The 15626-nt window shown below is 34.0% G+C and overlaps 1 protein-coding gene across 1 annotated transcript in view; it reads left to right on the plus strand.

The window, feature by feature from the left end:
* Positions 1–14412: 14412 nt before the first annotated feature.
* LOC132031545 (uncharacterized) overlaps positions 14413–15626 on the plus strand; it is an 8063-nt gene continuing 6849 nt past the window's right edge. The window contains exon 1 of the mRNA XM_059421535.1: positions 14413–14488. Coding sequence (XP_059277518.1) covers positions 14413–14488 — 76 coding nt within the window. The remainder of the gene's footprint in view (positions 14489–15626) is intronic.

Below are 15626 nucleotides of genomic sequence, written 5' to 3' on the forward strand. Positions count from 1 at the left end.
TAAATTGCCCAATAGGGTAAAGATATCAAAATATGAATTCATTTTGATTGTAAGCTTGATACAAATGATACAGAAAGTAAAAATCTCTATTACGATGGGTAAAGCCTCTAAATCTCTAATATATAGGAATTTAAAATTGAGTTTAAGACTTTTACTATATATTTTCGAGTACCCGTTACTCAGTATCACATGATTCATAATGCTACTAGCTAGTAAAATGAAGTGGAAGTACATAAGATTTCCCCAAAAAAAATCAGAAAGTGAGGGCCCGCTAACTGTACTTCTTCCTTTTGCTGTAAAAAGTAACAACCCGCACTTTTACCTGCAGTCAGAAAAATTTACCGAGTACTTTTCTCACCTCGGGAAGGTCATCTGTCTTGTCTTTCTGACAAATAATAAAGTAAAGAAAAGATAATTGTACAGTTAGGACCCACTATTTAAAAGATCTTGTCATTTAGCCCATCTACTATTTGACGGAAGCTAACGCCGTTAACGTCCACGTCTTATCAACAAGTCCTTTTCAAAGTCCCTCTCACTGGCAACAGTTTTTCCTGGCTGTATTCATGAGTAAACAGAAATTCAGAATAAAGTAAAGATTAATATTAAAGAATGTTCTTTTTGATTTTATTTGGAGAAATTGATAAAGATTAGGCTTGCTTTTAAAACTGTCCAATTCGTATCAATTCCATCATTTCAATTGTGCTTTTTGTTTTTAGTATTTTGATATAGTTTAGGAGCAGGGGACTGTTTTATAAGCATATTTTAATTCCTTGTTTAGAGAATGCTCCTTGCAGTGAAACATAGCTGCTGTCAAACAGTGCTTACATCAAATTAAAGGCTCCACTACAATGAATCAGCAACTTAAATGATCCAAAAACTGTACGGAGGTATCAAAATAACGCAATAATTTTTTTTACCAAACTACCTTTTGCGCACTAATTTAGTGCGTAATAGGACTAAACTGTAACTTTTCAGTAAAGTCCTATTGCGTACTAAAATACTGCGCAAAAGGTCTTCAATAAAAAATCCCACCATCTTCCCCAACCCGATCAGTTCCCCCTCTTCTTCTTTTTTTAAAAAAGCGCCATTACCAACCAAAAACTAAGGTCCCACATTCAAAAAACATCATTTTCGTGTTATTTTTTAACCCAAAAATCAATATTTTTGGTATATTCAAGTTAAAGGAAACAAGTTTCAAAGCTTGGATTTCGGAATAAAGCGTCGTAGAACTCAATTTCAAAAACTCAAAAATAACTTTTAATCTAGGTACTTTACTATGAATTTTCTATTACATTGTTAAATATATTATTATTCTAAGCATGGTTAATGTGGGTTTTGGAAAAAAAAAATGAATTACGCCAAAAAAAAAAAAATAGCGCAATAGGGGCTGTCCAGTGCCCGATCAGCCCCTTTTTTCGTTTTTTTTTTTAAAAAAAATTGTTTGTTAATTATTTGATTAGCTAATAGTTAAATATTTGTTAATGATATATTAATATTTAATTATTTGATTAGCTAATTGTTAATTATTTGATAATGATATGTTAATCTTTAATTTTTTGTTAATGATTTGTTAATTGTTTGATTATAGGAAAATGTACTAATCTCCTAATAATATCTTTAGTTGTTAATTTATTTATTTGTAAAATTGTTTAATCCACGTTACTTATTAATGTGCTAATTAGTTATCTAATTTTATGTGTTAATCTAATTTTATTTGCTAATTAGTTATCTAATTTTATGTGCTAATTAGTTATCTAGTTTATGTGTTAATGTGCTAATTAGTGGTCTAATTAATTATCAATTGTTAATTAAAAATAGTTAAACCTTAATATCCTTAATATTATATTTGTTAGTATTGTAGTTAATCCTTAGTTTAGGATTGAACATCCTCAGTTTAAGATTAAAATATCATTAATATAATATTAGTTAGTTAATTGTAGTTAATTAATTAACAATTATTAATTCGCAAATTTGGATAATTAATATAATTTCCCGTTAAAGGATTAGTTAGTTAGTATATTTTTTCAATAAAGGATTACATAATTAATATTACATGTTAATGATTAATTAAAAATTATTAATACAGATACGACACCTCCATGGATCTCAACCCTTTTCATTCGGCCCTTCGACGCATCAAGATTTTTATCTGGCTGTGTTACTCATAGGTCCCAGCTATTATGGGATGGGGAGATACATTCTAATGCGTTGTTCCGTCCCCGTAGGATAGAACATGTGTGGGATCTTTTGGGCGCTCGGCCCCCACATCGTCGCGTATTACATATACTTTATCAGGGTAGTATCTACCATTGCGTCGCTATTGATCAGATACAGTATGATAGGGCTCTTGTGACGGCCATGATTGAGTGATGGTGACTGGAGACCCACACATTTCATCTCCGTACTGGTGACGCCACTATCACGCTTGAGGATGTGGAGGTCATATATGGTTTATTGGTAGATGGACACCCATTATATATTGAGGAGCCTCAGCAGCCTAGATGGCATCGGCAGGAGTTGACTAGGCTCACTGATTTCGTGCCGGAGGACGCTGATTTCTGGGGAACAACTAGGATGTCGTTGGTTTCCCTCTGCACCCACTTGAGCCTCATAGACATCCAACATCCTATTACAGAGGACACACCTCAGGTGGATGTCGATCGTCGTGCCGGTCTATACTTACTCATCATATTCGGGGGCATCTTGTTCCCGAACACATCGGTTCCATGCGAGCTTACGGTATTTGCTATATATATGCACGATGCGGGGCGAGTTGGGGATGTTATAGTTGGGGAGCCGGGCATTGCTCGGTTACCTATATCGCTCACTATGTTAAGCATCTGTGGGCGAGCGTGTGGAAGTCCGCGAATTTTGCGCGCTCTTCCAGGAAATATATTTAATAGTGTGTAATTTTATTCTAAATATAACTTTTTGAAACGATGACTAATAAAATATTTTTTTAATAACCTTTTCAGATATGGGTGTGGTATAGGATAAGGACCTTTTCAGCCCGTAGCTGCACACCTGACTTCATTACTGAGGGCATGCCCTACACGAGGAGATAGACGAGAGGCATAATCCGAGATGCTGATACCTACCACAGACTTCTTCCGTCCCGGGATCAGCTAGATCGTATGACGGCGGACATGGTAGGTTATTATTTATTTTTATTTACTATTTTTGTCATGTATTGTTTACTAATTCATTTTTTTTACCGTTTTTTGTATGGAGGCCGTATGATCAGATTTTGAATCAGTTGCCGGCGTTTTGTAGGGCTGATGAGCTCATGTAGAGGTCGCGGTGTCCGTTGATACACATGGATATCGTTGAGGATCACGCGTCCTACCGCGTCTAACAACAGTTCGGGCATGTACAGAATATACCTGAGCCTGCTGATTGGGAGCGCGACCACTATACCCGGGACAAGCGTGCGGTCATCGATGCTGCATTCCTGGCCTTTGTGTAGGTGCAGCTCCATCGTTGGGAACATAGGATGGGGTCGCTAGCGGTGGTCGGACATACGACTCTGATCCTCGAGTACATGGAGCGGTACCGGCAGATCACACGTAGCCTGATTGGCAACCACGCCAGTCGTCATGCAGAGGATCGAGGATATGCAGCACTTACGAGAGGGTATCAGGCGTTAGTAAGTTTACCCCACTTAAACTTAATTAATCGTCTTATATATTATATTACAAATTTTTTCAATCCTTAATATTTGGCAACAAATGCAGCTACGACAGTACAGACGATGCGCTGGGAGAGCATGGCCCATATGGATTCCCTCGAGACAGCAGGATACACAACCCGGATGGTTTAGCTAGCCGATGGTGGTTTGCAACAATCACAAGAGCTCGGACGTATCCATGAGCATGTTCCAGATATCTCGTATCAGGCCCATGTAGCACATGGTTGTGGTCGTGCTCATAGAGGCCTTGGTGATAGATGTTGTGGGGCTGGGGGAGCTAGAGGGGCTGGTGGCTGAGGGGGTGGGGCCAGAGGGGCTGGTGGGCGAGGTGGTAGGGACAGAGGGCGTAGGGCTAAGGGGGTGGTGGCTGATGTAGTGGCGATGGAGCCCTCCGTCTAGTAAATGATCCCGACGAGCATGCTACCGTTCCCGCTCCATCCCAGCAGCATCCGTATGTTCCAGATCGCCCGTCGACTTCTTACCGATCGTCGACACCTCTATATACTCTGGCAGAGCTTTTTTCAGAGTGGCCATCATTAGAGGCATACCATGCGCAGCCGCCAGTTCGTCATCCACAGGGAAAATGGCCAGTTCGTGATCTACAGGGTGGCAGGGAGCTAGAATATGACTTCACACTCCTGGACTTCGGTAGCTGGAGCCAAGATGTAAGTGTTTTAAATAATTATTTTAACAAATTAAAATACTTATACTAATTATTATATAATTTTTCATTTCTTAGGATTCAGCTCTGGCACCATCTCCATCTCCGGCTCCAGGGCCTGCTCAGGAGCCCACTTGGGAGACTGCGGAGGACCTAGCTCGGGAGCCCTCTCATCATCCATCTCAGGAGCCCGTTGACACACAGGTTTGATTTTTTACCAAAAGATAATGTATTAATTAGATCTAAATTATAATTAGGTTTTTAATTGTTTATATGTTATTTCAGGTTTAGTTTTGAATAAATCTAAACTAAATTGTTTATATGTTATTTCAGGTTCATTCTTCTGCGCTTGAGGACCCGTCTCCAGCTCCAGCACCATCTACATCTCCGGCTCCGAGGCCCGCTCAGGAGACCGCTGAGGAGCCAGCTTGGGATCCCTCTCATCATCCATCTCAGGAGCCCGTCGACACATAGGTTTAATTTTTTACAAAAAATATAATGTATTAATTAAATCTAAATTATAATTAGGTTTTTAATTTTTTATATGTTATTTCAGGTTTAGTTTAGAATAAATCTAAACTAAATTGTTTATATGTTATTTCAGGTTCATTCTTCTGCGTTTGTGGACCGGTCTCCAGCTGAGATTGACGCATCTTCTGATGCTGATGAGATTTCGACCAAACAAATCCGGCCCCAGAAGAAGCATGTTATGCTGAAGGGCACAAGGAAGGAAATGACGGATGATCATAACATAGTGCACCCTATTATTAAGAGGAAAAGGGGAGGGGGAGGGGGAGGGGGGATGGAGATGATGGTGAGGGTGGTGGGGATCTTCTTAGGCCTATGGTTACTCTAAAGGCTCCCACATATGGGACCTAATGAAGAAGGGGGATGTAAATTGTGTATAGGTAAATAAATTGTACATTTTATGTTAATATTATATTTTTACTGGTATTATTTTCTTAATTATAATTAATTATCTTAGTCTTTATTATCGTTTATTAATAACTCGTGCGTTGTCCTAAATTAATTATGAAAATAATCTCGACATATTCGAAATAAATTAATGCCTAGACTAAATAATAAAACGCTTAAATAAAAACCTTACAAAATAAAACACTTAAACCTAAAAATAACAAGTTTCCAAACAAACAACACTTACTTCGGCGCCCTTTACAACCCCTAAAACGCCGACCCAAACGTTTACGTATACTTGATGTATTGAGCCTACATTATTGTTCGCAGAAAAAGATATCAGGTTCTATATAAAATATTGATATTCCTGCGTTTTGAAACATGACTAATCTTTGGTCAAAGTATGGAAAAAACGTGAAATTTCAAAAGTTTGAAATTATACAAGTGTGGGAATTTATTAAAGACCTTTTGCGCACTAATTTAGTGCGCAATAGGACTTAACTGAAAATTTACAGTTTAGTCCTATTGCGCACTAAATTAGTGCGCAAAGGTTAGTTTGGTAACATTTTTTTATTGCGTTATTTTGGTACCTCCGTACAGTTTTTGGGTCATTTAAGTTGCGGACTCCCACTACAATGCTCGGTGATAATGGACCTACAATTGATGAGATGAACGCGTGTACACAAAATTATGTTAGGGTTTGCCCTGAATTTTCTACTTTATTTGAATTTTACCATAATTGTGCTTTACTTCAAAAGGGATTTCTTGGTAGAAAAAGTATTCTTTGTGAAAAAGGATTCTACCATATTCATTCCTTTTCTTGTAGTAGAAGATTTAGACTTCTATAGATTTGTTCTTCTCATTCACAACACAATAACAATAATGTAGTCGTTTAGAGAGTCTTGTTTATGGGGAGATTATTCTCTCCATAGTTTTTTTAATGCTTTCTTTTAAATTAGGTTTTTAATATGTAGGTCACTTGACCAAACCATATTAAATATTATGTTTCTTTTAGTATGTTTTTCTTTATCATCTGATTCATCGTTGTTCAAGATTTGTAATTTATAGCTTCCGCATGATGCCCTGATATTTCTATCCCAACAAATTATACTACATAATTTTATATAAATTTATAATGTTTAATTATAGCTAATTCACGTGTATATTTGTTTTAACTAATTTTATATTTATAAAGTAATATAATTTCACGTAACATTTGGTGTCGTTAACTTTTAACTTGAGCAGATTGTTTAAAGTTCCCTTTTCTATATTTCTATCTCGGAAGTTTAGTGGACTCGTAGCTTAAATTTACAATTAAACTTTTACGGGCCGCTTGGTAGCTGATTAGAGTTATGCAGTATTAGTAGTGCAATTATTAATTATGAGAGAATCTATATATTATTTTATGTAGAGATTATTTACGTAGGATTTAGTTGTTCATGCATTAATTATTCATGTTTTAGTTATTCCATCTTCTATCATGCATAAAGTAATATATATATTATCTCATAACTCATACATGTATTAATTATGTGAGTTCTTAAATTACAAATCAAACACCGTATTAGACGTGTTGAATTTTATACGAGCAAAAGAACACTACCAAATATGATACTTACTTTTACAAAATTTAATATATGAATAACTTAGCCCTTAACCAACTACCAAAACAACCCCTTATTGTTTTAGGTTGTGTGTGTAATTACAAGCTCAATATTGACGGTTCTTGCCAAGAAAAAACTCGAGTGGGAGGCATTGAGAAAGTTATTAGAAACAACAATGGGAATTGGGTCATAGGTTTTTCTAAAAGATTGCCAAACACCACTAACACTCTTGCAGAACTAACAACTTTGTTGCAGGGACTGAAGTTAGCCCATAAACAAGGCATAACACCACTTGAAATAGAATGTGACTCCACCGAGATAATAAAACATGTTAAAACAAGGACATGATACTTATGACCTTCTGATCTTTGAATGTAGATCCTTGATCGAGAATATGGGAGACCACTAATCAAGCATGGATATCCAGAGCAGAACTCGATCGCTGATGCACTGACCAAAGAAGGAACAAGAAGGAAGTTTTATGGTTCTATCATGATTTTGGTAGTTCCTCCAGTGAATGCGAGTGCAGTATTTTGGGCAGACATAGAAGGAACTATGTGTACACGAACAGTTTCTAACTGTAACTGTCTATTTTTGGATGCTACGTTTGAACATGCCCAAAGCAATGCTCCAAATGATTCTGTAACTTAACAATTTGGACGATGGAATGAAAACTTTTATTTATCAAAAACAAAGTGTGTACTTTTTTGAGCTCTTTACAGCTAAAGCCTAAAGCAAAGGTCCCTATGAATGAAAATATTTTTGTTTCATTTTCAATAAAAATTTTGCAATTTATTTTTGTTTTTGAAAGTTTTGATGTGTTATCAAATAAAGGATTAGCACCAACTCGTGGTGTGATGGATAGAATCTCTCGACCCTTAACCAGTATATCAGATTTGTGTTCTGGGTATGAAAATAATTCTGTTAAGGAGCCCGTCCCCCTTAAGTGAAGGTAAGAAACAAAAAAAAAAAAAAAAAAAAAAAAAAAACGAATAACAGATTTTCGTTCAAACGTAAAGTATTCATAAAGCTTCAAACAAAACTATACCTCAAACAAGTTTTCTTTTTACAAAAAGTTGTCCAAACTTTTTTTTAACCACTACAAAAATATTATAGGGAAAAAGGCATATGGTACTTATTTAAGACTCTTTATTACAAAATATATAGATAGTTTTCCTTATTTACAAAACATAACGGATTTTCATATTTTTTTCATTTTCTTTTAAAAAAAAATTAAAAATAATTTTTAAAATTAATATTCTAAAAAATAATTTTTAATTATAAAAAAATAATATTTTTTAAAATTAATCTTTTAAAATTATTAATTTTTTTAAAAAAACTAATTTTTTAAAATTATTAGTTTTAAAAAAAAAAAAATTTTTTTGCTCGAGGCTTAAAAATTAACTCAAATTTTTGTGTATGAAAGCTGTATAAAAATGTGTATATGTGAGCGAAATTTTTAATATAGTTTTCATATACAAAATTGTGAGCGAAATTTTAAGCCTTGAATATTGTATGAAAGGTTTTTGTAGTTGTATTGATTTTTCAGAAACCTAATATGAACCTTATACACGAAAAATGTGAGCGGAATTCTAAGTCTAAGTCTAGAGCGAGATGTACACATTTCATACCGTTTTCATATATAAAATTTTGAGCGTAATGTTTAAGCCTTGAACAAGATATACACATTTTATATATTTTTCATATACAAAATTTGAGCGAACTTTTTAAGCCTTGAGCAAGATATACACAAAATTTTGAGCGATTATTTTAAGTCTTGAATGTTGTATGAACATTGTATACAATTTGTATTAATTTTACAGAAACCTAACATGAACTTTATACACGAAAATGTGAGCGAAATTCTAAGCCTTGAGCCAGATACAAATTTCATACTGTTTTCATACACAAAATTTTGAGCGAATTTTTTAAGCCTTGAACGAGACACACATTTCATACATTTTCATACAGTTTTCATATACTAAATTTTGAGTGAACTTTTTAAGTCTTGAGCGAGATATTCACATTTCATACATGTTTCATACACAAAATTTTGAACGAATTTTTTAAGCCTTAAGCAGAAAAAAAAATTATTTAAAAAATTATTTTTTAATTACTTTTTTAAAAAAAATTAAAATTATTTTTTTGAAAAAAATTAATTAAAAAATATTTTTCCTTTTAAAAAAAAAGTTTGTATGAAAGATGAAAATTCGTTATGTTCTGTAAATTAAAAAGTTTCGTCATATTCCGTAAATACTTTTCTTATTATGTATTTATATGTCATTCACCCTATATTATACTCCCTCTGTTTCAATTCATGTGAACCCATTTCCTTATTAGTTCGTGCAAAAAAAAAATGACCTCTTTTTATATTTGGAAACAATTTACCTTTATGCAATGATTTATGGCCACATAAAATATATGTGACTCATTTTACACCACAAGTTTAAAAGTCTTCTCTACTTTCTTAAATTTCGTGCCCAGTCAAATGGGTTCACATAAATTGAAACAGATGGAGTATGTTTCTTCTTTTTCACACACTGGAATACATCAGGGCTATAGTTAGTTGTCCTAAAATATAGTAATGGGCTGTTATTTTTTTTTCATTGCTAACGATAAAAAAAATTCATCAGTTGTTCCTTTTAGAATAACTATTTAGTAAATGTTCATATTTTTTAAAAATAATTTATGGACTATTTGAATCACGGTCTAACAATTTCTTTTAAGCAATATGAAGATTTCAGTTAGGGGTTTGCATAAATAGCTCTCAAATTCTACCAGTTTACCATTTAAAAGAATTATTCGTAGATGCTCATTCTCTTCTTATTATGTTCTTTTCTTTTTCTCTTTATGATTCTTCATGGAGACACTACCAATTGAAAGGGAAAGTAGCTTTCTCTTTGTTTCATCAGTCACTAGGTTAGTTAGTTGTTGTTTTTTCTTTTGTTTTTTGTGTGGGGTTTGGAGTGGGAGTCTCTTTAAAGTTGATCAACATTTTGTATAGAGGAAAAGTTCTCCTAATTTGTTTGATAGTGATGCAACGTTCTCGTAATTTGTTTGTCAACATTCAGTTAGGGGTTGATGATTTTTTCTCTGACTACAAAAAATTTCAAGTAGGTTTCATTTTTCTTACTATAGAAAATTGGGATTTATTATACTTTTCTTATTGTTTTAAACTTTGTTTTAAAAAATAAGAAGTTAACATTTAAATTCACGCTAAAATTTAAATTATTTAGTTGATTCTCATACTTCAAAATGTGCCATTATTTTTGGATGGAGCATTTATTGTGTAAATTGCTTTAGCAAGTATACTTTCTAGTAGGGGTGTACATGGAACGGATTGGTTCGGGTTTTTCAAATACCAAACCAAACCAATTGTGTCGGGTTTTAAAATTTATAAACCAATCCAAACCAACATAAGTCGGGTTTTTCAATCTCGGGTTTTCTTGGGTTTTTTGGTTTTTTTCCTGAAAAATCTTCATATAAAACATATAACTTTTACGTTAAGTATTTCTTTAGTCATAGTAAGATACAACTACAGAATTAAGATGCTTCATAAGAAAATAACACAAAATATGAGATGTTTGATAACACCGAAATAAAATATTCAACAAAAAATATAATGAAATCGCATAAAATAAATATTGCTAATTAATAAGCCATAATGAAAATAATCATAATCTAAAAATACTAAGTCATGATAAAATAAGTACGACTAATAAGTATTAATTACAAGTTATGTAATTTCACTGTTTAAACCAAAACAAAACTAAAGAATGGATATCCAACATTATTGTCATTACTAATGATAGAATTGAATTCTTTTGTTAGCATTAGTATTGATTTGGTTATGGTTTGAACTTTATTTGAGTTGCTAGCATCTACGTACTATAAAACATATTGGACCATTCAAACTCTAAGTCTAAACTTGAAATAATATGTTGAAAGACAAAAACTATGAAAAAATGTAAGAGATATTTATAAATCACATTAGAAATAAATATTTTTAAAAATTGTATATATGTATGGTCGGGTAGGTTTGGTTCGGTTTAACTTTTTTAGTTAAAACCAAATCAAACCAATTATGGTAGGATTTTTTTTCAATACCAAACCACTAGTCGGTTTGATTCGGATTATCGGTTTGGTGCGGTTTGTCGGTTTTCTTTGTACAACCCTACTTTCTAGTTAGGGCTAGGGCTAGGGGTGTACATGGACCAGGTTGGTTCAGGTTTTTCAAATACCAAACCAAACCAATCGTGTCGGCTTTTCAAATCTATAAACCAAACTAAACCAACAAAATCCAGGTTTTTCAATCTCGGATTTATCGATTTTTTGATTTTTTTTGGGAAACAGTCTTCATACAAAACATATGACTTTTACTTCAAATATTTATCTAGTCCTAGTAAGATACAACTATATAATTAAGGTATTTGTTATGAAAATAACACAAAAATGTGAGAAGAGTGATGATATTGTAATAAAATATTCAACAAAAACAAAAAGAAAATGAAATTGGTTTAAATAAATATTGTTAATTTATACACCATAATGAAAATGATCATAATCTAAACATACTAAATCATGCTAAAGTAAGTACGACTAATAAGTATCAATGACATGATTGAAAAATATAAAATTCACTTATGTGTTTTCACTCTCTAAACCAATGCAAAACTAAAGAATAAATATCAAACATTATTATCATTCCTAGTGTTAAAGTAAAATTTCTTTTGTTAGCATTAGTATTATATTGAGTTGGTTTTGGTTTAGACTTTACTTGAGTTACTAACATCTATGAGCTATAAAACTTATTGAACCATTCAAAATTCTAAGTCCAAACTTGAAATAATATGTTAAAAGACAAAAACTATGAAAAAATTGAGAAAAATTTATAAATTACATTTCAAATAAATATTTTTAGGTATAAAATACTTTTAAAAATTGTATACATATAATGTCGGGTTAGTTTGGTTCGGTTTGAAATAAATATTTTTATGTATAACCCTTAAACTCCGTGTTTAGTCAAACTATATCACATAAATTGGGACGGAGGGAGTATTAGTTCCGGGATGTGTCATGAGATTAGATATTTATTTATTATTCTTAGAGGCTCCAAAGACATGTGTTAGCATTACAGGTAGTATTATGTTATTGTACGATAACTTGATGTGTTATCGGGCAGCTTTGCCATGTTTAGCTGGTTTTGTCACATTATTATTCAACCTTCGTATTCAGATTTTTTTAAGGCTTACTTATGTAAAAATAGATTATTAGATGAATTAAGGACATGTGTTGTGACTTTTACTTTATAAGGTGCTTGCGGTGCAGAACCTTAGCATGGGATGCCTGTTGCGCCAAGCTTGGGTTTGAGCGTGACAAGTTTGATATCAGAGTTATGATTTAGAAATGTCCTAGGATTTGCCAATGTCTATAAAGCTGTGTCTAGCAGAGTCTCTTTCATATAGCCTGATCACTTGTATGAATGGGTGACTACCAGGGCACTTTAGGTATTTCTAATATGTTTCTAGATTGTGTTGTAGAGCTTAAACTTATCTTTAGGATCGTTCTGAAGTGTTCGTTACTTGTGCCTCGCATAAATACTTTAACTCATGCTGGAGTTGCTAACCATAGAAACATTGGTGCTTCTAATGCATCGTCAGACGGATGACCTACTTGAGTCACTAATCGCGTCTCTATTGAGACCAATGTTGAGGTGGAGAATTATATTGGAAACGAGGTGCCTCCACAAGCTCCACCAGTTCTGGTTGCCCCTACGGCGAGTGCTGATGATATCGGTGCAGAATGCAATTCGCCATTTACAACTCGGTAGCGACCTAAAGCGACGCAGCCTCGAGGCTACGACAAACGGTGGAGAAAGAAGATTTAATATAGAGCTGCTTTGATCTGAGTATTGATTCAACATCTTATGAAGTTTAATGATTGACAAACAATCTACAAGTAACAATCTATGTACAAGGAAGAATGTACAAAGATGTACAAGAACCAGGTCCTTTACAGATCTCTGAAAAGAACTGGTGAAACAGACAACACTGATGAATAATTGTTGAGAGAAACAGGTCCTTTAGACAAAAATTGGAGACATTTTGGTCTACGCAGCAGAAGTTCCGCACTAACAAAATGGAACCTTGGAGAATTGAAATTAAGGCTTAGTCCAATTCTACAAGGAACGGGAGTTCAAGACATAGAAACATTACCATAATTGAACATATGAAAATTCGCATGGGATTAGGAGAAGTTGGCCATGTGCGTGTCATTTAAATCCAAGTCAATCAAGGATTGATTTATTAAAAATAATTGACCCAAATCTTGGTTGGATTTGGAGAACGGCAAGCACCTATTCTACTCCTATAGAAAGCACAGTAGTGATGCTTTGGAGATTGATCACCACCAAAAAGAGAGACTACAAAGTTAGAGCAAAGTCTACACGGCAGAGTCTTGAAGAATAATCAACTACAACAATGAGAAAAAACAGTTCATGTCAAGTGTTCTTGAGTTATAATAGTTAGATTCTTGTGATCCATAATGTACACTTATTTACATTCTTAGTGAGTTGTATTAGGCGTTGATTTTGTACTGTAAAGGGCTTCATAGACTGAGTAGATTCTTTGAAGGGGTAGGAAAAGGTACCAACAATTAGGGAGAATTGTTGAGCATTGGGGTAGTGACTGTTAGAGTCAGTTCCTTAGGTGTACAAAGTGTTGTAACCTTAAAATTTGCTCGAGTTATAGTGGAGAGTTGGGGAAATCATATTGAAGACATGTTATGGTTTTTCCCTCCCTTGAACAAGGAGTTCTCCACATGAAAATACTTGTATTGATTTACTATTCCGCAATTTTCCTTGTATATTTGTTGAAAGAACCCGGTCCTTTCAGAATATAAGTGACAACAAAATAATAATGGCATCAGAGAAAGATTTTTCAAGATAAGTTAACACCTCGAAAGACTAGAGATGGTTGTACCTTCAGGAGTTCAAGAAGGACAATCAACCACAAGGCCACTATCCTTCAATGAAAAATACTATGATTGGTGGAAGGCAAGTACGCAAGACTTTATTATTGGAAATTATCTTGAACTTTGGGATATCGTCATGGATAGTACAAAAATCTCCATGATCATGGATGACAAAGGAAAGACATAAGTTCCAAAGAAAGAGCAGAATACACTGATGAAGATATCGAAGCAATCCAAAAAAATGTCAAGGCAAAGAAGATCTTTATTTGTGACATTGGACCTGATGAATATAACCGAATATCATCTTGTAAAATTGTTAAGGAGGTGTAGGATACCTTGCAAACTACTCATAAAGGAACAAGTGAAGTAAAAAAGTAAAAAATTGCCCTGTTAAATAAACAATATGAATTATTCAAGTTGAATGAAGGAGAATATCTCCAGGAGATGTTTAATAGGTTTACTGAAATAACTAATAACTAAGTTCACTTGGAGAGATTACTCCTCTGAGCATAAGGATTGAAAAGCTCCTAGATATTCTACCTGACTGTTGGGAAAGCAAGGTAAATGCAATTATGGAGGCAAACGATCTGGAGATGTATGTCATAGGCGTGGAAATCCTGATCACTCCAGACTGTCAGGAAAGAAAAGGTGAGTCAAAAAAGAACTTGCCTAACAAACAAAGCAGAGAATAGGTCCCTAAAAGCAGAATGACCACCAGGAGAGTAAGGCCTCATTTGTTTTTATTAAGATTAAGATGTCTGAATCAGAATGCACATTTGATTGATTGAGATGTTGTATTTAGATGTGAACACTGAATGACTAAGAATGTATTTTTTCAACATCTGAATGTGCATAGTGTATTTATTTAAACATAATAAATATATAATGCAAATAAAAAGTAACTAAATATTAGAAAATAAATACAAATTTAATAAAATAAAAATATCATTTGATTAAAAATGAAATATTTATGTTTCCTAGTAATGGTGAAGATGCTTTGTAGTGGTGGTGGGTGGGGTAGGTGCGTGGTGGTGGGGGTGGGTTTGGGGGTGGGTGCGGTGGTGCGGTATGTTTGGGGTAGAGCTGGGGCGGTCGGGGGTAAGTTAGGTGAGTGGTTGTCACAATCCAATTTCACTAAGTCGTGCGGGCACCTACCTTTCCCACCTCGATAGGCGAACACTTAACTCAACATTCACAATTAATAGAAAATAGCAAAAGAAAGTAAAGTAACGTAAGTCTCAAAATATAATATAAATAAGTGCGGAAGTAAATCCACCCCAGTATCTGATCTGGTCATACAAGAGCATCTAGACTAAATAATACAAGTCTGAATAATAATACATAAATAGTCTCAAAATTATGTCTCAGAATGGAAAGCAAGACATAATAATAGGAAGAGTCTTCGGGCAGCGAACGTCCTCATGCTCACCCTGAAGAGACTCAAATCAGGAATTCTCGAATATCAGCCACGAGGAGTAGAAGTGGATCCAACCTGGTACTATGCATTCATAAAAGAATGCAGCAAGTGCAGGTCAGTACAAACAACAAGTACTGGTAGGTATCATAGTCCAACTAAGACTAGCTAACGTATAAAAAGACAACAAGCAAGATAAACACGTAAACCAACAAAGTACAAGTCAAAACGAATACATATCCACGGTACAAGTCATCACCTATGTTATAGCATCTAAACCCAACTGTGCCAAGTCCCAGTACAACCAATCTGAACCAGTACATCACAATCATATCACAACAATATCATAGGAAACCAAAAGGTACAATGCAA

Source organism: Lycium ferocissimum, chromosome 9, assembly GCF_029784015.1.
Source record: "Lycium ferocissimum isolate CSIRO_LF1 chromosome 9, AGI_CSIRO_Lferr_CH_V1, whole genome shotgun sequence".
NCBI classification, from domain to species: Eukaryota; Viridiplantae; Streptophyta; class Magnoliopsida; order Solanales; family Solanaceae; genus Lycium; species Lycium ferocissimum.